Here is a 26,828-nt window from a genome sequence, read left to right as displayed (position 1 = left end):
AAGGCACGCGGTGATTGGCTGGAAAGGTGACAGATTGCGCCCATCGATTGGCTCAGAAATGGACCAATGGAGCTTCAGCAGCGGCGCACCGCCTGTAAAAGCGCGAGGACGGAGGCAGCCGCTCCCCGTTCGCTCTCGGCGTTCCGGGCTGCTGGTGGTGCTTCGTCCTCCGCTTCTCGTCTACGTCGACCGCGGGGCCGCGTTCAGGTGGTGAGGTGGGTCCGGACCGGGACCTTCAGTCCCTTATGGTGCCTCCGTAGGAGCCCGCACGGTTCCCCCCCTCCCTGAAACCCCTCCACGTTGAGGATCTTTGTAGCATCCTCTGGTTCAGGGGGTAACTGTGACAACCACCCACCCCCCTCCACCAAGTATACAGTGGTGGAGGGAGTGTATTGCCTGGTGTTACGCTCTCCCAGTGACTGCAGAGATGGAGAGTGAGCAGAGAGCTGAGCAAGGTGCTGGTAAGGCTGAGCCTGGTGAAATGGGAGGTGGGGGGGGAGGGAGGCTGAAGGGATCCCCCCTCCCACCCCGTGTTTCTTTTCAGAGCAGTACCAGTGCTGTGGGCTCCTGCAGCAAGATCTGACAGAGCTCTGTGCCTGGGCTGGCATCACTTCCATCCCCAGGGTCACTGTGCGGCCTTCCTGTGCAGCAAGTGAGGGAATGGGGGTGGCTGTGGGGCAGGGAGGGAGAGATTTGGTTCTTCAGACGCTGCTTCACCCACAGCTGAGGGTGCAGAGCCTTGCAGACTGGGAGAGCGCTGCATCCAAGTAGAGCTGCAGAATGACAATGACCCCCGGAGCGTCTGCGGGGTTTTCTTGCGAGGTGGGGAAACAGCACTGGAGAGGAGTGAGCCGTGCCAGCCCTCCCCCTGCCACCCCCAGCCCTTGGGTGGCTGAAGCCACAGTTAGAGACTTTTCCCTCATTCCATCTCGCATCCTGCAGGCTGGAAAGTGGACGAAGAGATGCTGGGTGTGCTCAGCAAGTGCCTGCCTGCCCTGGGCAGCCTGAAGACCCTAAAGTGAGCATGGGGGGAGGAGCTGTGGGTGGTCCCCAGGCAGTGCTCAGTGATGGGGACGGCAGAGTGATGCCATCTGTCCCTGCAGCCTCTGGAGCACTGGGCTGACTGATCACGTACTGCCTGCTCTAGGCACGATGGTGGCAAGGTGCCCCCGGCTCTGGTAGGTGAGATGGGAGGGGGTGCTGGAGTTCTTGATGTCATTAATTGAGATGGTCTTGGTGCTGTTTTACCCGCAGGTCGCTCACCCTGGAGGGGAACCCTTTGCCAGAGCACTCCTTCCATGTGCTGATGGGGGCCAGCAGTACGTGAGTGCCAGGCTCATCCCTTGGCACGGAGCTCAGATCCCCAGCTACGGAGTGACCCCCAATGTCTCCCAATTTCCTCAACCCCAGGCTGTCCCACCTGTCTCTGCGCAACAACTGCATTGATGACAGGGCTGCACAACTTCTGGGACAGGGCCTCTCCAGCATGAGCTCCTCCAACCACAGCCTGCTGTCGCTGGTCCTCAGCTTCAACCGCATCTCTGACGTGGGCGCAGAGCACATTGCTGAGGTGGGGGCAAGAGGGCCGTGGGGGAGCTGAATGCTGCCCGTGCCCCCTCCTATCACTTTTCTCATCCCCCCTCCCCTCCAGGGGCTGCGCTGGAACCGCTCACTGCTCTCCCTGTCCCTGGCCCACAACCGTATTGGGGATGCAGGGGCAGTGAAGCTGGCAGAGGTGCTGCAGCCCTTCAAGCTGAGGCACGAGGAGGTGGTGGAGCGGAGGAGGCTGCTGATGGAGGAGCAGGGCCAGCCCCGTGCAGTGAGCTTTGGGTGTGGGGTGGGTGGGAGCTTTGCCTTTTGGGGGCCATATCTCTGAGCGTATTTCTTTTTCTATCCCCAAGCAGGCTGAGTCCAGCAGTGGGCATGCCCTGAGCCTGCAGGTCAGTGCAGCAGCAGGCAAACTGTCTGCAACCAAACAGCGCACGGGCACAACCAAAAAGAAGGTGAGGAGGCAGGCAGTCAACGCGGGGTCTCAATGTGGGGTCTTTGGGTGCTTCTCCTGGGGGTGTCTGGGGGTGGGTGGTGCTGTAGCTGTGCCTGAGTTTCCCCATTTCCCTGTACTGGGTGGAGGTCACAGAGAGTCCTAAAGTGCTGCCCAAGGAGTGCAGTGGGGCTGAGCTTGCTGGCCTTTGCAGGAGCTGCTGAGGAAGGACAAGAGCAAGCAGAGCAAGAAGTGTGAGTGAGGGTGCTGGGGGGCATGCGGGGGGAGCTGCTCCTGACTCAGCTGCTCCCATTCTGCTCTTCCTGCAGCTACTGCCCCTTCAGACTCCCGACCCGGCCGCAGCCGTGGTGCAAAGGGTGCCATCGAGGAGCAGCAGGACACTGAAGTGAGCAGCACAGTGGGATTCGGGGGGGTTTGCACTTCCTGCTGTGGCCCCTGCATCCTCAGGACCTCTCCCAATGCCCCCAGGCAGGGGATCTAGCTGAGCCCAGCCACCCACTGCTGGAGCCAGGCTTGCACTGCGGTGGGAATGTCATCCTGCCTGGGAACCGGGTGCTGCTCAACCTCAACCTGTCCCGTGAGTGTGGGGCTGGGGGGGGCCTGGCTGCAGCATGGCCCCATCCCCATGCTCGTGTCCTCTCCCCGTAGACAACCGCATCACAGAGCGAGGTCTGGGTGCATTGCTGGCTGCGGTGGAGGGGCAGGAGCAGCAGGAGGGAGCTGGGGGGAGACAGGGGCTGCGATGCCTCTCGCTGAATGTAAGCCGGTCTCGGTGGTGGGGCTGCTGGCAAGGCACGGCCTTATTCCCTGTGCCTCTCTCTTAGAGGAACAACTTCTCCAGTGCCTGTGCCGCCTTTACCCGGCTCCAGGAGCTGCTGCTGCAGCGGGACCCCCTCCCCAAGCTTGTGGAGGATGAGGAAGAGCGCAGCCAGGATCCCTGAGTGCCCTTAAAAGCAGCGCTTTTCTGGGCTTTTCTTAATAAATTTATTTTTTAATTTTTGTTTTCCATTGGGGGGGGAGGGAAGGAAACTGCTGATAGGAGCAGCGCGAATCCCAGGAAGGAACGCGGGGAGAACCCAGCGCGGCCGGAGGTTGGCATAGAAACCGCGTTGGGGGGGGGGAGGAGAGGGGGGCCAAGGATCGGCTCTTCGGCGGTCCAGAGGCGGATCCAAAGCGCGCGAGGTGATTGGCTGGAAATGGCAAAGGCTTGTGCCAGCGATTGGCTCAGAAATGGACCAATGGGGCTTCAGCAGCGGCGCAGCGATTGGTGCTGCCGTGAGCCCCCGGAGTCCTATAAAAAGGGGCGCGGACGGAACCTGCAGCGACCCCTAACGGTTCGGAGTGAGCGCTGCCCTGACCGCGCCTTCCGAGTGACGCCGCGTCCCTTTCGCGTCCGTCCCGCTCCTTCCCGCTTCGTCCCCCTGTCTAATTACTGACCCCTCTAATTATTGACCCCACCTCGCACGTTGTCATGGGGGGTGCAGGAACTCTCAGCCCCTGTGGGACCTCCCTAGGAGCCTCAATAGTTCTCCCCTCCACCCCATAAGGACCTCTATAGCATCCATAGCCTTGGGACCCCCGTGGCTTCTTCCAGCTCAGCGGGTAACTGAGACACCTCCCCAGCTGCCAGCACACGGCGGTGGAGGGAGCAAACCCCCAGCCTGGAGGGCAGGAGGAGGAGCACAGCCTGGATCCATGAGCCCCACGTGTGCCTGCGGGTGAAGAACAGCCGTATTTCTGGGCTTTTCTTTTAAAAAATAACAACAACAATAAATTTCTTTACCGTGGAAAGGAAGAAAATAAAACAGATTATACAGCATCAAACAGCAACCAGTCAGTCTTGGCTCTATTATATATATTATATATATCAGACACCCCAGCGCCGGCCTCGCCTCTACGCGTGGGATGGGCGGATGCTGCCCTTCGCCCCAGCCATGGGGACAACGCTGTCCCCAATGGGGGTGACACGGGGGGGGGAGGACAGGGGGGGTTATTTACACGATGGGTGCACATACGTACATATTTATAGTCAGCGGGGAGCGGGGGGCCGCAGCACGGAGAGGAACGAAACAAAGTGCATTTATACAGACTAGATCCAGCGCTCGCGGCCAGGGGTGCAGGGAGCCAGGCTGGGGCTGCCATGCAGGGTGGGGGAGAGGGGGGGGGGGCCCAGGGGTCCCACGCTCCCTCCTTCCAAGAGGAGCCCCCCCCTGCCCCCCGGGGTGAGGCTGGCACTGCTCCCAGCCCACAGGAGGTTGGGGGGGTTGGTGGGCAGCTCCCCAGCTTTGAGTGATTGTGGGGGGGAGACCCCCCCACCCCGCTCCGTGGCTAAAGGTCGGCTGTGTGCGCGGGGTCTTCGGCCAAGGGGGCTCTGCAGCCTGGAGGAGAGGAGATAAGGGGGGTGTGAGGGGGGAGGAGTTGGAGTCAGGGGATGCATGAAGGTTTCTCTCCTACCCCAACCGTTCTAAGGGGATGATTAGGAAGTGGGAGAAAGGGGTGAGGAGGATGGGGAGGAGATACTGAAGGGGGACAGAGAGAACGGGGCAAGAAGGGTAAGTGAGGAGGATGGCAAAAAGTGGGGCCCTGAGGGAGATGGGGAGATGGAAACCCGAGGGAAAGGAGATGGGGTGCAGCCACTCACCTGGGATGTTGGTGCTGTGGCCCTGCAGGCTCCGCAGGGAGCGGGTCAGGGGGCTGTCAGCCTCGGGGCTGTGGGGCCGCTGGGTCCATCCCTCCATCCCAGGGGCCGGGAGCCCCACAGGGGTGGTGTCTGCAGATGAGCTGTGTCCCAGGGACCGCAGCAGCTCCCGGTGGGCAGCTTCCACAGCCTGGGGAGGCACCGAGGGGAAAGGGCATGACGTCAGGGTGGGGAGGGCACAGGTTTGAGGTTTCCCCCTCGACTGGGGCTCACCTTCAGCCTGTTGAGTTTCAGCGTCAGCTGCTCGATGGTGCGGAAGATGAGGTCGACATCGTGGAGGGGGCCGGGTGGGTCTGGGGGACACTCAGCAGTGCTGGGCCGGGGGGGTTCCTCAGCTTGGATGGCCTGGGGGGGTCCTGGAGGTGGTGCAGGCTCAGGGGGCCCGGCGGGCATGCTAACGTAGAAGTAATTACCTGCAAGGGAAGCGAGGAGCAGTGTTAGTGTGGTGGGGGGCATCAGGGCTGCGGTGGCACTCCGTGTCCTCAGCTGTGGGGACAACCCTCGGGGAGACATGACCCCCTCCCACCCCTCCCCAAGGACACAGCACCCCCCAGGGACACGTGTCCCCCTGGAGGACATGGCTGCTTTCAAGGGACAGGAGGGCATAATGGGGAAACACAGCTCTGGGGACTCAAGGACACCCCCCAGGAAGGGATGGGGGTCTCTTTACCATCTACATTAGCTCCGCCTCCTTCCTGCAGCTCAGTTTCTGATTGGCTGCTGCCTGGCGAGGGCGTGGCCTCCTGAGCACCCTCCGCTGGGGCTGTGCACCCCAAAAAGAGAGGGGGGAGGGAGAGGGAGGGGGTGAGCTGGCCCCGCCACCAGCACCCACCACCAGCACCAATCAGCATCCCATCACCAGCACCCGTATACCAGCATAGCATCGGTCAGCATCCCAGCATCAGTCAGCATCCCAGCACCAATTAGCACTTCAGCACCAGTATCCATCAGCTCCCCACCATTAGCACCCAAATACCAGCACGCCAGCATCAGTTAGCATCCCACCACCAGCACCCATCAGAGCCCACCACCAGCACCCCAGCTCTGATCCACCAAAGCTCATGCAGAGAGACCCCAAATCCCAGCGAGGGGAGAGAAAGGAACAGTCCCCAGGTGTCCCCATCCATGCCTGGTTTGGGGCTGGCAGCTCTCCATACCTTTCCGGACCACCTTGTAGCTGCTCTGCTCCTCAGCAGACACTGTTGGACCCGTTTCACTCTGCTCCTCCCACCCCAATCGGGGCTTTGGCTCCTCAGCAGCACTGGGGGGCTCAGCCAGCACCTCCTGGGAGGCTGAATCCTGGCTGGAGAGCACTGAGTCCCAGGTGTGGGTACCCCCGATGACCGACGGCGTGGGTGTCAGGTCATCCTCAGGCTCTGTGTCACGACTGGGCAGGAGCCGCCGCAGGATCAGCAGCCGCAGGTTCTCCACTGGGTTGGGGGGGGAAAATAGGGTTGGGGGAGTTTTTGACATCACAAGGTGGGCCTCTCCAATCCCTCTGAGCACCACTCACCATCCTCCAGGGCTGCCTCGGCCAACCCCTCGGCCGGGCTGGGAACTGGCAGTGCCAGGCGCATGGAGGGCTCCGGGAGAGCATCAGACACCTCTGTATGCAGGGATCCAGCAGGCAGCTCTTCCTCCTCCACCTCACTGCTTTCTGGCTCCTCCAGCAGCACCGAAGGCTGCTCCCTGCCCAGCAGCTCCGTGGGATTGTCATCTGCTGCAGGGAAAGGGGAGAGCTCAGGGCTGTGTCCCAACCCCAGGGACGGATGGATAACTGAGCACGGGGAATCACCTGAGGAGCTCTCCTCCACTTCTGCTGCAGAGCTGCTGACTTGGGACACGATGGGGGAGACATCAGGGTCCTGCAACACCAGGCTGCAGGATGGAGAGGGGTTAGACTGGAGGATGGCAGTGCTAAGGGGCCAGGAGCCCTGGGAGCTGCCTCTGGGTCTCCAGCAAGTAGCTCCTGCAGCAGGGAGAACTCATGTCTCCAGCCCCACCAGCTGGAGACACTCATCAGTGCCACCCAGGCTCCAGCTGGGAGCACCCAGTGAAGCCACGCTGCTCACCTTGAAGGTGCCATGCGAGTGGGCTCTGGCATCTGGCGCTTTGGGGGGAAGGTGGCATTCCTCATGGCACTCTGCACCGCCTCCTCTAGCACCTCCATCCACCTGGCCGGCCCAGAGCACCGTCAGCTCCTGGGGGGGTCACACTGGGGAGCCCCCTCCCCACCACACACTTCCCATGGCACCAGCACCCCTTTAGCCCTTACGTGTTCTTCTCGGAGGATGTCAGTGCCACCAGCTCATAGATCTGGGGTCCCAGCTCTGACGTGCAGATGATGAAGAAGGCTCGTTTATCTGCACAGGGGACAGAGCAATGGAGAAGGTCAGGGTACAGCAGAGAACACGCTCAGAGGACAGGTTCCCTGCCACCCCCCATGTCCTGCTGTCCCCTCACTACCTGTGGCCACAGAGCGGATGAGCACTGAGTTGAGCTTGAGGACGGGACTGAAGGTCTGCTTGTTGTCCAAGGAGCCCAGAGCTGTCTTGCCGTGGCACTTGAGCACCAGCTTTTCATCTTGTTTCTGTAGCAGCACCAGGAGGTCCTCGAGGAGCAGCACGTGCAGATCTGGAGCAGAGAGCAGAGAGAAAAGGCTCAGGGTTGTGCTCACAGCCTAGGAAGGATGGCCCTGAGGACACAACGCTTTCAGCTGGCACAGCCTCAGAGGGTCCTCAGAATGACACCAGGGCTGGCCCACATCCTGCAGGACCCGAGCAGAGGTCCATACCCACGGTCTTGTCCTTGCTGATACGCCAGGTGAGCGGCCCTTCGTGGATCATGCGCCGAGAGGTGAGGTCCAGGCTCTGTAGCAGGGAGAGGGCAGCAGTGAAATGTGCTGGCACTGGGCATCCCCCACCCCCCCAGCCCCCAGGAGCTGGGATCACCTTGAATTCAGCTGCCAGAGGGTTGCTGGTCCTCTCCAGTGAGGTGGCATCCAGGCGTTTCTGGTAGCCCTCCAGCCGATGTCGGTTTTCTGCCTGCTTCACCGCTTCATTCACATACTTGAGGATGTCCCGGCAATGGTCTCGGGCCCGGCACAGCTTGTCGTGCTCCGAGGTGCCCGCTGGAGCAGGGTGAGGGTCAGGGGGAGCAAGTGCTGCCCCGTGTAGCTGAGCAGCACTCACACCCATGGCTGCATCCCGAGCCCACATGGAGCCAGCCCAGAGCTGATGGAGGGGAGGAGTCCCCCCCAGCACCCACCCATCCTGGCTGGACAGCAGCACACCCTCCTCACAGCCCTGAGATTGGCTCTGGGTGAGAAGAGCCACGAGTCCTCCAGCCCCTACCCTCAGTGTGCTTGATGATGTTCTCCAGCAGCAATGGGTACTTGGTCAGGCGTTGCATTTCTGAGATGATCAAGTCCTTGAGCTGCAGGCGCCGGCACTGAGGGTTGCTTTCTGCTTCCTAGGGCAGGAGGAAGAGGATGAAGGCCCTGGGGTGTGAGCAGGGGCAGCCAAGAGAGCCGTGGGGTGAGAAGCAGCCCAAGAGTGGACCGAACCTGCATGAAGATCTGGAAACGGGTCTCCTTGCGCTGCTTGGTCTTGATAAGCTCCAGCGCGATGGACTGATAGGAGCAGAAGTCAGCAGTGACCTGCTGGATCTCCTCCTTGGCCAGGCCGTCAAACTGGGGGCACAGAAAGATGTGGGCTCAGAAACCCACAGACCTGGCCCACTTCGATCCCACCATGGCTCTCCCAGAGCTCCTTCATCCCCGTGTTCTGGTCCCCCAGGCACTGGGGGACAGTGCAGGTCTCTGTGACAGTAGGGTCACTTCTGCACTCTGTACAGGAACCTCCAGGACCCTCTGTCTACTCCTAGAGGACGTGATGTCTCCAGGGCTGGAGTCACCCCATTCCCTCTGAGCAGCCACCCCTCCTTACCCGAGACAGCATGAGATCCCCGATTTCCTTAATGATTGGTCCTTCTTCCCGGAGCTTCTTCATAGATTCGGAGAGGGAATCTGGAGGAGGAAGTGGGAGACAAGTGAACTTTGACTGCTTTGACAGCGAAACTGAAAGTGGGCTACAAAGATCTGCAACAATCAAACAACCCAGCATGGCACGGGCATTGGCAGATCCTGGAATAACAGGCTCTGGAAAGCCCCCAGCAGAGGGAAAAGGGGCTGGAACAGTGAGGACGATGTTCCCAGCAAGGCTGATCACTGTACAGCCCAGGCCAGTGCTGCCACTGCAGGAAGGTTCACGGGGCAGAGGGGAGGGAAGAACTTACTGTGGATTTCAATCACATCTGGGAGGTTGGGGAAGAGCAGTGCAAGCTCCTCCCGGGACAACAAGCTCTCCTTCCTCATCCGCTGGTAGAAGAGGAGGTCAAGGACTCGGAGGATGCGTAGGTGAGACCCCTCCGTGGCAAAGAGCTCTGTGGAGAGGCAGAGGAGTTGGAGATGCCTCTGGGCTGCATCTGCAGAAGCACAGACCCCCAGCTCCTCACTCCTAGCTCCTCACCATTGATCACTTCCTGCCGGTCAATCTCCTTCTGTGGCAGGCTGGCCAGCAGCTCCCGGCCCACCGTGTGCTGCCAGTTCTGTGAATCCAGCTCGGGCTCCAGGTCCGAGAGTTGGCCCTGCTCATCCTCCAGCAGGTGAGGCATGAAGGGGTCGGCGCCGAAGCCCAGGTTGGGCGACTCAATGCTCCTGGGTGGATGAAAAACAGTAGTGGGAGTATTCTGCAGCCCTATCCCCCATGAGCCCGCCTGCAGCACTTCCAGCACAGCCAATATCTACCTGGGCCCTATTTCGGCTTGAACCTGGGACCTTCAGCACAAGAAGCACAAGCCTCTGACTCTTGAGCTAACAGACTAGGTCCCCCAGCAGCCATCTATATAGGTCGATTAAGCTCCTGCGTGAGACACAAGGGAACAGAGGTGCCCCCTAACCCCTGGGACGGGGAGCTGGCATTACACAGGACTGCGCCAAGTGGAGGCAACTCTGGGGGCTCCCTCCCTCTCTCCCAGGGCAGCCCTGAGCATCACTTCCCCTGGTGCTCTATCAAGGCCCAGGAGAAGCTAGGAAGATCCCGTCTGACACCCCCAGCCCCCTCTACAGTGTCCCTCCTGCTCTGTAGGACCCAGCCCTAGAGGTGGCGGCGGGCTCGGGGTGGTGAGATAGAGGCGATGGCAGCAGCAGCTGTGCCACTCACCTGCGTCCCATCTTCGGTGTGTAGGGGGGGGTGGGATTCTCCAGCGACCTGGGAAGGGACAGGAGCATCACCCATTATATCCCATGGCACCCACAGGGCCCTCTCCTCCCAATACAGCACCCTGCAGCACTTCCCAGGAGCAAATCGCTTGAGATGAGGGGCAAGTGCCAGCCATTGCAACGCAGGGCTTGGGGCACAAATGTGAATTAAACCCAATTCTAACTGGTTTCCCACGACAAACATCAGCTGTGAAGATCTGCGGGTAAGAACTGAGTGGCCAGAGCTTGGCCTGGATTCTCAGGGCTTGCCCAGGAGGCAGCATCCCAACCCAAGGGGTGAGGTGCAGAGCCCAGACACTGGGGGCAGGCAATGGACCATCCCAGCTCCCTCCTGAGTGCCACAGGGAACTCCTGTCTCCCTTAGCCTGGCTCTGCTGGCAGCTCCCACCTGGTGGACAGACTGGAGGCAGAGGACGATGCTGACTGGTGAAGCCTGGTGGCCTCGGCTGCAGCATCCATGTCCACATCGCTACGGGAGCGGGGCACGTTTTCAGCTTTCCGCGATTTCTTCATCTCTTCACGGCCTTTCAAGCTCTCTGAGCGGCCCAGCTTGACCTCAGCACGAGATCTGCAGCAGGGAGACAGAGCCCTGAGCATCAGGCTGAGGGATGCACAGGGCAGAAAACACGGGGTGAGAGCACAGAGGGCAGGAATTGCCACCCCAAACCCCTCCTACCCGTCACCCTCCAGCAGGTCCTCCGGGAAGCTGCCGGTGGAGAGACGTTGCGAGCCAGGCTCCTGGCTCTCATAATGCTGGTTGTTCTCAAAGTGCTGGATAATGTTCCTCACATTGCCGGGTTTGACTGCTAGGGCAAAGAGAAGGGAGAGATCCCGGTGAGGGCAGGCAGGAGGAGACAGATGGTGGCATCGCTGCCCTCACCGTGGGATGTCACCAAGGCCACCTCTGGGGCTTCCCCAGGGACATCCAGAGTGCCCACGGGCAGCCCTCCTCCCTCCCCACAGCCCATCCAGTGCCTGGTGCAGCAGTGCTGGGGGGGACAAACCAAAACTGAGCACGTGAGATGAATGGCAAATAAAAGAAAAGGGCTTTTACCTTCAACAGGGGACAAAGGGACATGAAATGCTGAAAGGAAAAAAAAACAAAAATGAGATGTCAAATCAATCCTGCGTCTCAACAGCGGAGGAGGCAGAGAAGGGAGCGTGTGAGCTAATGGTATAAGAACTGAAAGCGGGGGGGGGGGGGAACATACACACACGTGTTAGAGCACACATGCACACATGTGTCAGAGCACACACATGTCGTTGCACGCTCTCCACCACTTCAGCCCACCCCACAGCTCCTGGCAAGCTTGCAGGATGGGGCAGCAAGAATTATTTTCAGGGTAAGCACTGCTCAGCTCCCCTCCCTCTCCCTTCAAAGCCATTTGGGAGCAAGGTTGAGACAAGAGGCTTTGAAAGGGCCTGGATGAAGAGAGCACAGATGGCAGACGAGAAGTGCCTGCTATGGGGTGGTGGGTGCCCAAGGGCCACCCAAAGGCTGTAGATCTCCCAGCAGCAGTGAGCTGAGCAGCTCAGTCATCCAGAATATCCCAATACTCACTGCTCTGGGACATTTTGGGCTTCGCAATGTACTTTAGGATGGGGTTACGCTTCTTGTCTTCCATGGCATCCTTGTCCTTCTTCGTGCTGCTGCTCTGCTGGGACACCCGAGAGGAATGCTGGCATCACAATGTGGGCAATACACCACAGCTCTTCCTCCATCCCAACCACACGTTAGAGAGGGAGCTGGGAGCAGAGCAGAGGGACAGCAGCCATTGTGCCACTCACCTTCTTGGCTTTGGGGAAGAAGGGCAGCCACTTGTCCTTGTCTGGGAGGGCCTGTGCCTTCTCAGTGCTGCTGGCCACGCGTGGCTCACGGCTGCGGATGCCAGTGTGGTTCATGTATGTGCTGAGGGCAAAGGCCATGGGGGAGCTGCAAGAGAAGAGAGTCTGAGTGGAGACAGAGCACCAGGACAAGGCAGCACGGCTTGGAGGGTGAAAATGGAACTGGGACACCCTGTGGGGTCTGGGGTGACAAAGAGATCACTTCTCCCTGGCCATGAGACACATGGGAAGGGACAAGGAGGGCAAAAAGGCAGCAGCCTTCAAGTAGGAGAGTTGGGGACACTCCTTCTCCAGGGCCTATCATCATGATAGCCCACAGGGATAAAGCTGGCACTGGGACAAAGTGTTGCAGGCCAGCATGGGAAAGGGGTGGTTCAGCACCTCCTCTCTGAGTCCCTTTTCCCCTCCTCAGTCAACAACAGCAATACAATCACAACTGGGTGCATGCTTGCCGTGGCTGAGAGTCACTCACCTCCTGTCCTCTTCATATTTTGACCTGCAGAGAGAGACGGGGAGGAATAAAAGAGCTTGTTTGAGTTCCTCTGCTCAGCCCCAGGGAGCCATCCCAGGGCAGGATGCTCTCTCCGTGCCCCCTGCAGCCCTTTCCTTCCACCTCTGCCACCAGCACCCCCAGCTCCTACTCCAAATTCTCCTTCCCGACCTCAACCGGCACGCTGGGGAGGTGGCAGGACCAGGCAGCCCACACTCACAGGATGTCACCCAGCTGCGCCAGCTGCTTCTCGGCCACTTGCCGCTCCTTCTGCGGGTCCCCATCCAGGTCCAGGAGGTCATTTTCCCCATATAGGCTCCCCAGGCCCATGGTGCGCTTTGTTCTGTGGGCACACGAGGGTCAGTGCCGTGAAGCATTGGGGGAAGGTATGCTGAGCTGTCTGGGGTGACCATTCCACTGTCACCTGTAGTCCTGGATCTGCTCCTGTATCTCGGGCATCACCATCTCCTGAGCTTCGAAGAGGGCAGCTCGGACGTCATCCCCATTCCGCAGGCGAGCCTCTGGGTGGTAAAAGGACAGGCAGTGTCACCAGCCATGCAGGAAAGTGCAGTGAGGACCTTCTGGCAGCCCCTCAGCACTTCTCACTCACCAATCTCAGCCAGAAGCTGCTCCGACACCTTCACTCGGAGAGGCTGCAGAAGGAACCCAACACAGTATGTGAAGGAACTTGGGACACAGCATGCATGCCAAAGCTACACTCACACAGCTCTGAGCTTGCAGGGTGAGGGTGCCCCGTGCTCCTGCACTGTCACTGTTTGGCATTTCTGCAGCTGGGGGGTGTGAGAGCTGAGAGTCCCACGCTACCAGTGCACAAAGCGCCCAGCACTCACTGCAGCACCCAGAACACAAGCCCCTCTGGAGCAGCGTGCTCCCTCCGAGCAATAGGTAACCCAGGAATAGAGGGCAGAGCCCGAGCTCCAGCCCTGCCTTTATGACCCCTGCTCCAAGCTGCCTGGTGCTGCTGCCATTGTGCAACGCCTGCGCAACGCTTTACGCAATTTGCACTGAAGCAGAGAAACCAGCATCAGCAAAGCACTGTCAGTGGCAAAAACTGTGAAAAAAGGACCCTCGTGCAACGGACACGACACTGATGCTGGCTTTCCAGCTGGTTCCCCTCCAACCCCCTGTAGATGCAAGGACCCCGATGCAGGCACACAACCCCTGGCCTCACCGCGTTCCGATCCAAGAAGATGTTCCAGATATCCTTCCCCAAACCCCGGGAATCCTTCGCTGTTGTCTGCTGGCAAACGTCTGCGCATAAGTAGAAGAGCTGCAAGGAGGGGAGACCAGAGATGGGCAGCGAAGAAGGAGGAAGGTTTAGAAGCAGGAAGGTGAAACATCCAATAGAGCAGCAGCCAGACGGCCATGAAACAGGAAACGACCGTGGGGGTCTGGGAGGGCAGCGCCCTCCCCGCGTCACGCCTGGGAGGAAGGGGAGGACGTGTAACCCTACACTGGGCTTCCCTCACTGCTGCACAGCTGGGGACGCGGCTGCCAGCAGCTGCCTGAGCCCTACACATGGAGCCTGGACCTCAGCAACGTGCTCAGCAAACCAGCGGCACCCACAGGCCCCAGGGATGTGGGGAAGGCACGGATACATCGCCCTTCTGGCACTTCTCCTAGCTTGCTGCCTTCAGCTCTTACCAGGGGGCTGGGATCTGCCTGGGAGAATATATAGCGCAGGAAGACTCCTAGATGTGCTGGTCGGGACTTCAGCTTGCCCAGATCCTGGAAGAGGGAGTCGCACTGCGGAGCCCAAAGGAGAAGCATTGGTTAGGAAAGAAGGGAACCGACTTGTCTGGAGCCCCATGGCACCTCCCTGGGTGAAGCTCCAGCCCCTGTTCCCCATTTCCCACCAGCCCAACCCAGGACGTCCCCATCCCCACCACGGCGGTGGCCAGGCTGGTGACAGCTGTCATCCAGGAATGCTCTCGACACGGGCTGGGATGACAGAGGCAGATGAGGTCACTGAACAGCTTCCTCCTCAGGAGGATTTCTAAATGTCACTGCTTCCTGGGTTCCAGGGCATGCAGCCACAAAGGGAGGAGCACGGGAGGAGTGACAGCCTGTCCCGTGACCTTGGCCAGCTGCCCCCAGAGAGATGGGACAAGAGCCAAGAGCAGCTTGGTGCCACTACCTCGTTGTTAAAATATCCCGGATCGTAATCCTCCTCTGGCCCAATGATGAGAGGTCGTCCCGTGCGCTCTGATCCCTGCAGGAGATGGGGGACAGCTTTAGGAGCTGGGCACCAGGAGTGTGGGGACACTTGGCGTGCCGTCGTCACCCTGCTAGGCTGGCTGATGCCGTGTGCCCAGGGCATTGGTTCCATCCTACCTGCTCAGTGGTGGGGGTGAAGGCCGTGTCGGAGCCCTGCCGACGATGGTGCTGGAAGAGGCGGGCGGTGATGATTGGGGAGGTGCGTGGGCTGTCCAGGCCGTGGTCGGAGAGGACAGAGTTGCGGTTCAGGGAGATCTGTTCAGGGTGTTGGAGGGGACAGGCTGGGGATGGCTCTTGCCTGACTGGCAGGAATGCTTAGGGTTGTCCCTCAAGAGCACTTTGCAGCTCTGAGACCGTGAAGACCAAATCCTCAATAAGCCCAGTGAACTTGGAAACCACATAAAACCTTGAGCGCCGTTTAAGACTAGAATCACAAGCCTGGGGACCCCTCATTTCTGGGGCACCAATGTTGGGACATACAGTGCAAGCCCAAGCACTGCAATCTCAGCTCTGAGCATCAAGAAATTCACGCTTGTTCAGAAGGTAAGCAAATAATCACAACTACAAAGCCAGGTCCTTGGTTCCTAGTGGTCCAAAGACCCCTCCAACTGCACCCTGCTGTCATATTCAGCCACCCCAGGTGACATTTAGTTTTAAACAACACTTTCCCCCATCACTGCTGGGGTCCAGCAGAGCTGGGCTGTGCTCTCACCTCACTGACAGAGGGAAACCGCTCTGTGCCCGACTCCAACCCACTGTCACCATCCTGAGAGTCCAGCGAGAGGCGGCCTGGGAACGGAGGAGAGGCTGAGCCCCATGTTCAGGAATGCCCTGTGCACACTGAGGAGCGGGGAAGGTACAAACTGCCAGCACCACTCACCTTCTGCTGCCCTGGACATCACCATGCTGGAATCACCACACAATCTTCCCAAATCCTGCAAGGTGAGGGGAACGTGGGACCAGTGGGATGTCACCCAGCACAGGCAGACACCCCAGCACAGAACAAGAGGACACCTGGCTGCAGAAGCTCCCACCCACCATAGCAAAAGTGGGAAAGACCAGGAACACCAGCACTCCCCGTGGCTACGCTCCCTCATCTCCAGAGGGAGCCCAGACACCTTAAGCCTGGTGCCTAACCCTAACCTAAGTTCCCACAGAACTTGTGCCCCTCGCTTACCACGGAGCCACCGGTCTCCTGGCGGATTTTGAGCTGCAGCTGGCTGACCCGCCGGCGTGCTCCCTCGATCTGCTCCCCCACCACAGTGCCGGGGTTGCGGTTGTACGCCTCGTAGAAGCGCTGAGTGAGAGATGAGGATGCTCACAGAGACCCCAAACCCATCCGCCTGTCCTGCTGCTCATGGGATGGGGGCAAAGACACAGCTGCTGTGTGGCTCAATGGGCCGATGCGTGCATAAGTGCTCCCCTGGGCCAAACAGTACCCGAATGTTGCACATCTAACCCAGGTACCAGCGCAGTCTGGCTGGGATGCTATGGACTGCTGTGAGAGCCTGTTAACTGGACATCATGAGCAGAAGAGAAGGGTGGAGAGCTGAGTTTCTCTCAGTGCCTACCAGCTCAAGCAAGGCACAACCCAGCCCAGAGTCACTCTTGGAGGAGAAGCAGTGCTGTACCTGCAGCTCTGCCTCCTCCTGCCTCAGCATGTTCCGGAGAATCTGTGTTGCATGCTTCTGAACCTCAGGGTCCTGCAAATATAGGTTGGACACAAGACAGGCTGAGCTTTGCCCACGATGCATTGCAGCCAGTAAGGAAGGCAGAGAGAAAGGTGGGCAGGACACGTTACCTGTAAGGGCTTGGGGCCAGTGATGCGCTGCGGCGGGGGGAGTGGTGGGGGTGGAGGTGGTGGGGGGCAAGCAGGGGCATTGCGAGGTGCCCCTGTCGTGCTCATGTCTTGCTGGGAGTTGGAGAGCCCCACCGATGGTGGTGGGGAGCCCAGGAGTGTCAGGGCCACGTAGGCACCGGCTGAAGACATCCAGGATTAGAAAGGAAGGGAAAGAAAATCTCCTGTTACTCACTTCCTTAAACACACCAGGTGAGCATCGCAGCAATGGGTGGGCACATCCCTATCCCTGTGTGCCTGTGGAGGACTGAGACAGATTTCCTCATCTTCTCCCAAGAACCAAGCCCTGCCCTTGGGCATAATGCTGTCCCTCCCCAGCTGGGGATGTAGCCTTGTCCCCAGCAGCACAAAAAGGAAAGCTCAGGCCCTCAAGCTCAGAGCTGTGGCAGTTTCTGGCCGTACTCACACTTGATCAACTTCACCACCTCGAGGTGGGAGCTGTTGGTCACCATGGTGCCGTTCACCTGGCAGAGGGGAGGAGAGCAGAGCCATCAGCTCCAGACACAGCAGCAGGGCATGGCAGCACAGGCCACGACGCTCACCTTGACTATGCGGTCCCCCTCCTGCACCCCGGCCTTCATGGCCGCTCCTCCTGCAGGACAGACAGACAAACAGACATCAGGAAGGGCTTGTACAACAAGGCTTGAAATGTACAAATAGCCTTTGTGCTGCTCAAGCAATCACAACCCAGCCCTTCCCATCCTTGGCCAGACTCAGGTTCCAGCATCTGCAGTGACTCCTACACATCCCAGAGCACCATGTGCATGTGGACACCGGAGAGGGGCCCAGCAGCAGCGCTGCTCTGCTCCTCTCCCCACTCCACTCTGTAATAAAGCCACCGAGGCTGAAATACAGGGAAAATTATCTTTTCCTCAAGCCAAAACCAAGAGGAAATGTTTCCATGAGCTCCGACTCCAGGCCAAGAGGCTGAGACACAGCAATGAGCTCCAAAAGTGGAAAGTACATGGGATCACTGGGATTCTTTTGGCTCTTAATGCTCTCACTATTGGCAGTGAGTGACCTGGGTGGGCGTCCCCGCCGTCCCACGCCTGGGTGAGGTGGGTGCATGTGACCACACACCAAGCAGCATGGCTGGGGAAAGCCCCCATCCCAGTCTGTGTCTCTCTGGAGTGAGGGGCACGGAGGGGTCTCCCCACGCAGCTCCTGTTGCACGAGAGAGGAACCCCAGTGCAAACGTGCCCTTGAAACCCGCAGTGCTTTCCCTTTACTATATTCTCATTTTTCCTGGCTTTCGGGCTAGAGGGGGGGAAGGGGGAGGGAGGTGGGAACATCCGCTGTAAAATAAGCAGCTCATTGTCTGTTTAAATTGCTGCTCCCAGCCCTGCCACCCCGCAAAGTCATTATACTGCAAAACCAGCAGCATCTCCTGCAGCACAGCGCCAAGAGCCGCGCGCTGCCGACGTGTGTTTACCCAGAGCTGCCGGAGGGAATTCCCCACCCACCCACCCATGGCAGCACTTAATTTGTCCCTGTCCAGGGACACCCCAAACCCTGCTGCACCTCCCACTGAGGAGACAAACCCTTGGTGATACGTTTCTCCAGAGGCACGGAGCAGGTGAGGGGGTCCCGAGGTGTCCCCGGGCCCCTCCACCCTCTCACCTGGCCGCACAGATTGGACGAGGACGATGCGGTCCCCGCTGACGGTGAAGCCAAAGCCATGCTGGTCCTTCTGGATGATGACACACCGCTGGACCAAACCTGGGGAGGGACAGGAAGAAAAGCCAGTGAAGCTCTGAGCCATGGCTTTGCCAGGATGCCTGATTTTGGGAGCTGTGGCAGCACTTGGGGCTGCAGTGTGGACCACCGTGTGCAACCCAGTCTTTCAATGCCAGAACATCCCTGCTACAGTGTGGAAATTATGGCTTATAGGAGCACCAACCCCACACCCACAGCTTCATCCCAGCCCAGGAGACATTTCAGGGCTTTGAAGCCTGCTGTTTGGAGGGTCCCTTCCTATCCACATCCTGTGGATGAACGCGATGCAGCCCAACACTGCTAACGCTGGGAGCTGTCGGCTCTCCAACCATGCAAAGAGCTCAGCACCATCCTCAATTGCAAAAACCCACCTGTGGTCTCGGAGGAATCAGAGGGCTGACGGCGGTGTCCTGGAGATCTCCGCTCTGAAGACGAATCACCCAGGGAAGACAGGCTGCTCAACCTGCAGGGAGAGCGCGGTCGGGCTGACGGAGCAGTCCCCAATCACCACTGGGACCTGGCTTCTCCTCGGGAACAACACATGCCCAATGTGGGGAAGCACCAGCAGCTGGCACCTGCCTGCCCCTTGGGAAAGTGCTTCTCCCATCCCAGCCCCAAGGGATGCTCAGTGGGGTGAGGGAGAGCAGCACAGGGGACAGGCAGAGGACAGGGGCGTCATGCAGTGTGCACAGCCGCAGGGCTTGGAAGGCTACAGAAGGGTTGATGGCAGAACAGGGAGGAAGCTGCAAGGGATGGAAGAGAGATGGACAGACAGGCGGACAGACAGCAGATGGTTCAGTGATGTTTTCCCCCCCTCGCTGAGCCTTGTGGTCCCGCAGCAGGGTGCAGGATGGACAAGCTGCCTGAGGACTTTGGGCCATTGCAGGGATGCAGCACATCCCCTCGCCTGGTGCTGGAGGGATGGCAGCAGGAGGTGGGGGCCCAGACAGTGCCTCTATTCCCAAATGGGAACACAGCTGCTTCCTCATCCCTGCTCCTGCCAGCGCTGCGGGGCCAATACTGGAGCTGGGAGTCCCAGAGCACCAGGAGAGTGATGCTGGGGCCACAGCACCACTGTCAGGAGCAGCCATGGGCCTGTGCCTTGCCACAAGGGCTGCAATGAAGCGAGGGTGCAGCGTGCGAGTTCAGGCAGCCCCAACCCTGCTTACCTGGGCAGGCGCTGCCTTTTGCTGCCCGCTCTGCTGCCAGCAGAGCACAGACCCCAATGGAGGTGGCACAAGACCCAGAGGACAGCAATGCAGGAAGGGGGAAAGAGGAGACAAACAGATCAAGAGACAGAGGGACACACAGTACAGCCAAACTCCGCATTGCCACCCCGCATCCTGCAGGACATGCAAGCTCCAGGAAGGAAAGGCACCTCAGGACCCTCTGTTGCCACTGTGGGGGCACACAGTGGGGTCCTGGCACCACTCAAAGCCCCACAGGATCAAAGTTGGAGGCAGTGCCAGATGGAGAGCCACACTGCCAGTTTCCAAGACTCAACAGCTCCGAAACCACAATTACAGGCATTGAGTAATTCACCCCTTTCCATGGGATCAGCACTCTCCTCCTGCCCCAGTGCCACAGGGCCATGGCACAGAACCAGCTCCCTGCAGGCCCTGGGCATTAGGAAGCATCTCACTTGGGGGCTGCTGGGGCCGTGCTAACTCCAACCCCATACACACAGCCATGGGGCACAGCTGCTGATCCACTCGATCACGTTTGCAATCAGGGGATGCAATCAGGACCTTGGCAGGCTGGAGCCCAGGCGTATCTGTAGGCTGAAAACGCAGGGGCACAACACCGGCGTGATCCTGGCGCTATTACCCATCAGGATTACCCCCAGGATTACCCCTGGGATTACCTATGGGATTACAGGCGGGCAGGCACGGGGCAGCAGGTGCCTTCATCCAGGCCAAGTCGAGATGGGTTCTTTCAGCATCGCCCCGTATGCAGAGACCCCGGAGGGGCTGTGCTGTGAGCTCTGTGCTGTAAGCCTGCTAACTGGAGCTTCACAGAGCCCGGTGCACCGAGCTCACGGCCGGACCCTTCCCGGATAACCCACAGCCGCCGGGCCAGCGCCGGCTTATTTCCGTCTAAAAGAGTAGTTTAATTCGGCTTTGCATAAGCTTCTTCCTAATTGACTTATGGGGAGCCAAACCACGCCTGTTCTGAACCAAAGGCAGCGCCAACACAACCGAGCCCCGAGCCAGGTTGCAGCAGCGCCGCGATATTTCTCTTTTGGGTGCATTTCCCTGAGATTTGGGGCCGTGCAGATGCTGGTCCTGGGAGTGACACGCACACCAACGAGCTCCACTGGCCCAACGCTGGGGAAGACATCACCTCCTAAATCTGTGACCACACAAACATCAGCCCTTGGGTTTTCCTCAAAGATTTAACTCCAGGGCCCTCCAGGCTCCAAATTCCGCGGTTGCAGGGCTGACTCACAGAGGGCCCTGACTCATTGCGGCCCTAAGGCTGCCAGGCTCTGACCGGCCCCAGCCCAATGTCCCACGCTCTGCTGAGCCCAGGGCAAGTCCTGCTCCTGGACTGACGTTATTTTCCCCAGTTCTGGTTATTTTTAGCCCAATTATCATCTTTGGGTGGGACGTCCCCATGTCAGCAAGCTGGGGATGCTCTGTCCCCGTAGCAGCACCGCAGCACTGGGGAGGAAGCGGGCACCACTGGCATCACCCAGCTCTTTCCTAGGGCAGAATTCTTCCTATGGGGCAGGGCAATCCTGAAGGCAATTCAGCTTGAAAATAGTGGCAACTTTTTTTTTCTTTTTAAAAAGGGACGAAAAAAAAAAGCACATCACCCACACTAAAGAGCAAACACCCCCGGCCCAGCGAGCGCTGCCCAAGCAGAGCAAACGCCACAATTAAACGATTAAGAGAGAAACAGGATCAAACCCTCAAAGTGGGTCAGGCTGCAGGCAGAGCCGTGCAGCTGCTGGCTCTGGGCTGGGATCTTTTTTTTCCTTCCCTGTCTCCAAATGGCTGCTCCCTGCAGTCCCCTCCCGGGGACACCGACGTCAGACACGTCGGCACGGCACGCTGCCTGGCCGGAGCGGGACGGGAGCTACCAACAATATAAATAAACAGGGGATAAAGGGAGGAAAAAACACCATTGGGAATTGAGCAGCTCTGTGGGATGGGGAGGGGGGGGGGGGAAAGAAAGAAAGAAAGAAAAAAAACAACTTGGAAAGGGAATTGGGATGCTTGCAGTGCGATGCTGCTCTGATCCCGCTGCAAGCCATGGCCCCACCGATCTGCACAGCCCTTCCCCTCCTGATATTCTGGGGCAGGAAGGAAGGAAGGAATTTCAGCTAAAAATGATTCAACTTCCTCTCCTTCCCCCTCTCCATGGTGTGGCACAGGGGGACGGTGTGAGACCGGCACGGCCAGCCTGGCACGTGTGCATCGCATCGCAGGTTGGGCACGGAGCACACTGAGCCCTGCTCGGGGAAACCAGCAGAGAGCACAGCCCCATTGCACTGTGATACCCACACAGGAGCCCTCCAAACTCACTGGGGTTTCAGCAGCCAACCTGTTTGTTTGTCTTCTTCTTGTTGTTTTTACTTCCGAGGGTGAGAAGCAAAGCAAAGCAAAGCTTGGCCCGTGGGTATCAATTTTCCCTCTGCAAATCAGAGGCAAAGCTCCACGTCCACTCCACAGCAAGCTGAGTTTAAATCCCTGGGATCCCGCAGCAACCTTGCTGCAGCAGACAGGATTCCGTGGGAGCTTTGTTTAAATTAAGGTTTTTAATTAAATGGGAGGGGAAAAAAAAAAAAATTAACATGAGTGCAGCAGCCCTGGTTACTTAAATGGCACGGCGGGCTCCGTTCCTGTGAATTTTGGTATTGCCCATTCCCTGCGGGGAGCCTCAACGTGGTGAGATGGGGACTTTGGTGACGGTGATACCAAAGGTGCAACCCGGAAGGGAACACCAGAAGGGTGAGACCTTGCCCACAGCCTGTAGGAAGGACCTGGTCCTGCAGCTGCTGGTGGGGACCTGGACATGGTGGGGACACTGCAGTGGAACTGCCTTGAGCCACGCCAGCTGTGCCAAGCAGGGCAGGAGCCGAGAGCACAGCGCCCAGGGAGCTCCTGTTGCTCAAGAGCTGCACGAGGGGTTGAGAGATGAGCATTTATGCCTTAACAGTGTTTGAGGAGCGCTTTGCACATGAACTGTGCTCCATAAATGCTGCGGCGTTAGTGCTGCCGGCGGCGCTGAGCGAGCCCGCGCCCATCCAACCCTCTCCTCCCTGTTGGGAAAAGTGTCTGCCATCCTTCCCCTCCCTGCCCGCGGCATGGGAGAGCAGAGGGTGGCAGACAGGGAAAGCAAAGCTAGGCTCCGGGCTCCTGTGAAGGAAACCCCATTCCCATGTGACTCTGCTGAAGTGCCCACGGTGCCGCTTGGCCCCGACAAACCCGGCGTGGCTGAGGCGGTTCACCCCTGAAGCCACGTGAAGTGCAAAGCAGCGAGTGAGGCACGGAACAACTGCCCTGCAGGGATGCTTTCTCCCTGCCCTCCCACCACGCACACCCTGCGGCACCGTTCTGTCAGAGCAGCACGAGGAGCTGCAAGCAACAGCGCCGGGAATGGCTCCTGTGGGTTGAGGCTGGAGGCTGCAGAGCAGAGACTGAGCACCATCATCTTCACACATCCCCTGCCCATGGGATGGCACAGGGGTGACACCAGGGCAGCATCAGGTTGCCCTTTCCCTGCGCCCACCTTGAGGCCGCCCCTCACCAGCAAGCCAGAGGGAGAAAGCCCTCAATTTCACACCATTTCACCCATTTTCAGGTTGCTTTTGTGCTGGAGAACAGCTTCCCAGAGCACCTGAGGCTGCTGACCTTACGGAGCAGCAGGACGGCGGCTATTTAAGGAGCAGAGAGAGGCATTAAGCCTCACACCAACACCTGGCACCCGCTCCAGGTCACAGCAAGCAGCACCTCCAGCTCTGATCACGGCCTCATCGCCGCTGAGCCCAGCAAAGCCCAAGGAAGAGCCTGGTGCATGGTTCTGCAGCCGTGCTCCATCCCAGAGGCGGAAGCACTCGGTTAATCCTACCCATAGGGCACACTGAGCACCAGGCAGGGGTACAGAGAGGAGCAGCCAAGCTACCCCAGCACTGAGTGCCCCAAACCACAGCCACAAGGCGACAGACGGTGGTGTGATGGGTTCAGAGCCCAGCACAGGAGCACGGACAACCAACTGAGGGCTCCCCACAAACTGTTCTCAACATCCAAACGATGGATGGGCAGCATCCCCTCTCCCACTTGGGCCGTGCACCAGCAGAGTTATTTGACAGCGTTGCTCCTTGCTCCTTTGGTCCACGGTTTCCAACATCAGCCCGCAGCTCCTTGAAGCTGAGCTGCATCCTTTCAGGGTCCCCACTCTGGGGCCGCAGCAGAGACAACCTCAGCCAAACCTCACAGCGCTTTGGGGATGTGAAGAAGGGCTCTTTGGGGGGGAAGGAGGGGTCCCACCCACAGCCACCCCACATTTCAGCCCCGGGGGAGCTGTGGGCTGATAGATTTATCAGCAAGAATTAATTAAAAATAACCCACCGTCAACCTGCAGGCAGAAGGAACCCAATGGTGGGACGCACCGAGGGGCACAGGGATGCAGCAAGGGGACAGCATATGGCACCCAACCCAATGCCAGCACCCCGAGCCACTGCATGCATCCAGCCCCAGCACTGCTGTGTCCACTCAACCCCAGCAACACTGTATCTGCTGACCCCCAGTGCCCAGTGCCACTGCATGTGCTCAACCCCCAGCACTACCATATGCAATCAGCCCCACTGCCCAGCACCACTGTGCCCACACGACCCCATAAACCACTGCATGCACTCAGCCCCGGTGCTCAGCACCACTGCCTGCTCACCCCCAGCACTAATGCATACACACAACCCCAGCAACCACTGCATGCATTCAGCCCCAGTGCCCAGCACCACTGTGTCTGTTCAACTCCAGGGCTCAGCACCATTGCACGCACTTAGCCTCAGCACCATTACTTGCACTCAGCCCCAGCAACCACTGCATGCATTCAGCCCCACTGCTCAGCACCACTGTCTCTGTTCAACCCCAGTGCTCAGCACCACTGCATGCACTGTGCCCCAGCACCGCTGTGTCTGCTCACCCCCCCAGAGCATAGAACCACTGCATGCACTCAGCCCCAGTGCTCAGCACCACTGCCTGCTCACCCTCAGCGCCCAGCATTAATGCATGCACACAACCCCAGCACTGCTGGGTCTGTTCAACCTCAGTGCCCAGCACCATTGCATGCAATCAGCCTCAGCACCACTGCATGCACTCACCCCCAGTGCCCAGCACCACTGTCTCTGTTCAACCCCGCTGCCCACCACCATTACATGCACTCAGCCCCACTGCTCAGCACCGCTGTGCCCGCACAACCCCAGCAACCACCGCACGCATTCAGCCCCACTGCCCAGCACGATTGCATGCACTTAGCCTCAGCACCATTCCATGCACTCAGCCCCAGCGCCCAGCACCGCTGTCTGCTCACCCCCAGAGCCCAGCACCATCACATCCACTCACCCCCAACTCATCCCCACCTCCCAGCACCACCGCCCTTTGCTCCCCTCTTCGGCTCGCAGCCCCGCGACGCCCCCCCTCCCCCCGGCACCCCCAGACCCCCATCGGGACCCCAACCCTCCACTCAGTGCCGCTACACGCCAGCGGATCCCGGCCGACTCGTTCCTCCCGTACCTGTCCGGGGCGGCCTGCGGCGGCCTCACGCTCATGGTTCCTCCTCGTCCCCGCAGCCGCCGCCCGGCGCCCGTGGGCCGCAGCCGCTTTCAGGATTCGGGGAACCGCAACCCCGCGCCGGCCGCCACCATCCCCGGGCGCCCGGCGGCCCCGCGGCGGAGCGCGGCGCGGCGCTGCCCGGCTCCAGCGTCCCCCGAGCGGCCCCGGGGAGCGCGGCGGGCCCGGCCCGGCCCGGCTCGGCCCGGCTCGGCGCGGCGCGGCTCCGCTCGGCGCGGCCCGGCTCGGCGCGGTCCCCCCCCCCCCCCCACCACCCGGCTCTGGGGGCCGGGCCGAGGGAGAGGCCTACGGCCCTCCCAATCCCCGGCCTCGCCCGGCCCTCGGCCCCGCCGCTGAGCGGGCAGAGCCGGCGGGGGCTGCGAGGGAGGGGTGCGGGGTTTTAGGGAACGGCGGAGATACCCGGATATGGGGGGGATCCGGGGGGGGGGGGGGAAGGTGAAGCGGGGAGGGGGGGGGTAACGGAGAGCTGGAGGTGTGAACGGGTGTGGGGGGTCTGCGTGGGTTTGGGGACACGCGGGGATTGGGGGATATATGGGGATGGGAGGGTTCCAGGGACAGCGCTGATCTGGGGACCTGCAGGGACTGATGGGTGTTGGGGGGGGGGGGGGGACGGACACAGTGGGTGCCCAGATTTGGCAGCCAGATTTGGCAGCCAAGTTTGGGACACTCATGGATATGGGGCACCCATGGACAGCAGAGATTTGAGGCGTTCACAGGGACGGCAGAGATTTGGGGACCTGCAGAGATTGCATGGGTTTGGGGGATGTATGGGACTATCTGGGTATGGGAGGACTCCTGGGGACAGCACTGATTTGGGGATCTGCAGAGATTGATGGGTCTGGGGGACACAGTTGGTACCCAGATTTGGCAGCCAAGTTTGGGGCATCCGTGGATTTGGGGCACCCGTGGGGACAGCAGAGATTTGGGGCAGCCACAGGGACAGCAGAGATTTGAGGACCTGCAGAGATTGCATGGGTTTGGGGGATGTATGGGACTACCAGGATATGGGAGGGTTCCAGGGGCAGCACTGATCTGGGGACCTGCAGGGACTGATGGGTGTTGGGGGGGGGACACAGTGGGTGCCCAGATTTGGCACCCAGATTTGGCAGCCAGGTTTGGGGCACCCGTGGATATGGGGCACCCATGGACAGCAGAGATTTGGGGCACCCATGGGGACAGCAGAGATTTGAGGCGTTCGTAGGGACAGCAGAGATTTGGGGACCTGCAGAGATTGCATGGGTTTGGGGGATGTATGGGACTACCAGGGTTCCTGGGGGCAGCACTGATCTGGGGACCTGCAGAGATTGATGGGTGTGGGGGACACAGTGGGTACTCAAATTTGGCAGCCAAGTTTGGGGCACCTGTGGATTTGGGGCACCCATGGGGACAGCAGAGATTTGAGGACCTGCAGAGATTGCATGGGTTTGGGGGATGTATGGGACTACCTGGGTATGGGAGGGCTCCTGGGGACACACAGTGGGTACCCGGGTGTGGGGCTCCATGGGGACAGCAGGGATTTGGTGACTGAAGTGGACAGAGCCTATATGGGGAACTTGAAGGGACAGCAGAGATTTGGAGACTCACAGGGACAGCCTCAGTACTGCAGACCCATAGACACCCCCTGGCTATGGGGTACCCCACATCCCGGTGGTACCCGTTTCATCCCAGGTCACTTTGCAGATTTTGGGGTTCCTGGTTTGTGGGGTCCCAGGGGTCACACAAGCCCCCACCGCCCTGGGAGCCCCACAGGTGTTCTGTGCCACTGGAGATGGTAAATGGGGCACAAAAAAGCCTCAGAATGGAGAGTTGGGGAAAGCCCAACTGCCCCCTTTTCCCTATGTAAAGTTCCCAGCAGGGAAAACGTGGAAAAGTGAAAATGAAAATGAGCTGGGGCCATTTTCCG

General features: G+C 59.7%; 2 protein-coding genes across 2 annotated transcripts; one reads left to right on the top strand and one right to left on the bottom strand.

The window, feature by feature from the left end:
• Positions 1 to 427: 427 nt before the first annotated feature.
• On the top strand, positions 428 to 2,943 carry LRRC71 (leucine rich repeat containing 71; the record flags this gene model as incomplete). The annotated part of the gene is given in 14 exon segments (XM_079547563.1): positions 428 to 461; positions 545 to 652; positions 724 to 822; positions 943 to 1,018; positions 1,104 to 1,178; positions 1,255 to 1,323; positions 1,411 to 1,597; positions 1,601 to 1,819; positions 1,905 to 2,003; positions 2,196 to 2,235; positions 2,311 to 2,387; positions 2,471 to 2,579; positions 2,651 to 2,760; positions 2,827 to 2,943. Coding segments are annotated over 14 exon segments (1,419 nt in total).
• Positions 2,944 to 4,269: 1,326 nt separating this feature from the next.
• ARHGEF11 (Rho guanine nucleotide exchange factor 11) lies at positions 4,270 to 24,903 on the bottom strand (the record flags this gene model as incomplete). Its single annotated transcript, XM_079547644.1, has 42 exons — positions 4,270 to 4,380; positions 4,644 to 4,830; positions 4,914 to 5,113; positions 5,371 to 5,463; positions 5,858 to 6,130; positions 6,214 to 6,420; positions 6,496 to 6,578; positions 6,773 to 6,874; positions 6,976 to 7,063; positions 7,167 to 7,334; positions 7,495 to 7,570; positions 7,652 to 7,830; positions 8,054 to 8,171; positions 8,266 to 8,391; positions 8,648 to 8,727; positions 8,997 to 9,143; positions 9,230 to 9,417; positions 9,923 to 9,970; positions 10,370 to 10,549; positions 10,658 to 10,787; positions 11,036 to 11,065; positions 11,543 to 11,660; positions 11,770 to 11,914; positions 12,299 to 12,322; positions 12,537 to 12,659; positions 12,741 to 12,837; positions 12,927 to 12,969; positions 13,509 to 13,607; positions 13,982 to 14,083; positions 14,475 to 14,549; positions 14,672 to 14,809; positions 15,267 to 15,343; positions 15,435 to 15,489; positions 15,732 to 15,851; positions 16,186 to 16,257; positions 16,356 to 16,534; positions 16,819 to 16,876; positions 16,955 to 17,004; positions 18,033 to 18,131; positions 18,500 to 18,591; positions 19,298 to 19,327; positions 24,869 to 24,903. 42 exons carry the CDS (start codon positions 24,901 to 24,903, stop codon positions 4,331 to 4,333), a joined length of 4,584 nt encoding a protein of 1,527 aa, XP_079403770.1. The 3' UTR covers positions 4,270 to 4,330.
• Between the last annotated feature and the right edge of the window lie 1,925 nt (positions 24,904 to 26,828).

The sequence above is a fragment of the Tetrao urogallus genome (assembly GCF_951394365.1).
Source record: "Tetrao urogallus genome assembly, chromosome: 28".
In the NCBI taxonomy this organism is placed as follows: domain Eukaryota; kingdom Metazoa; phylum Chordata; class Aves; order Galliformes; family Phasianidae; genus Tetrao; species Tetrao urogallus.
Note: the sequence above shows the minus strand (reverse complement) of the source record. Positions and strands in the feature narration are given on the sequence as shown.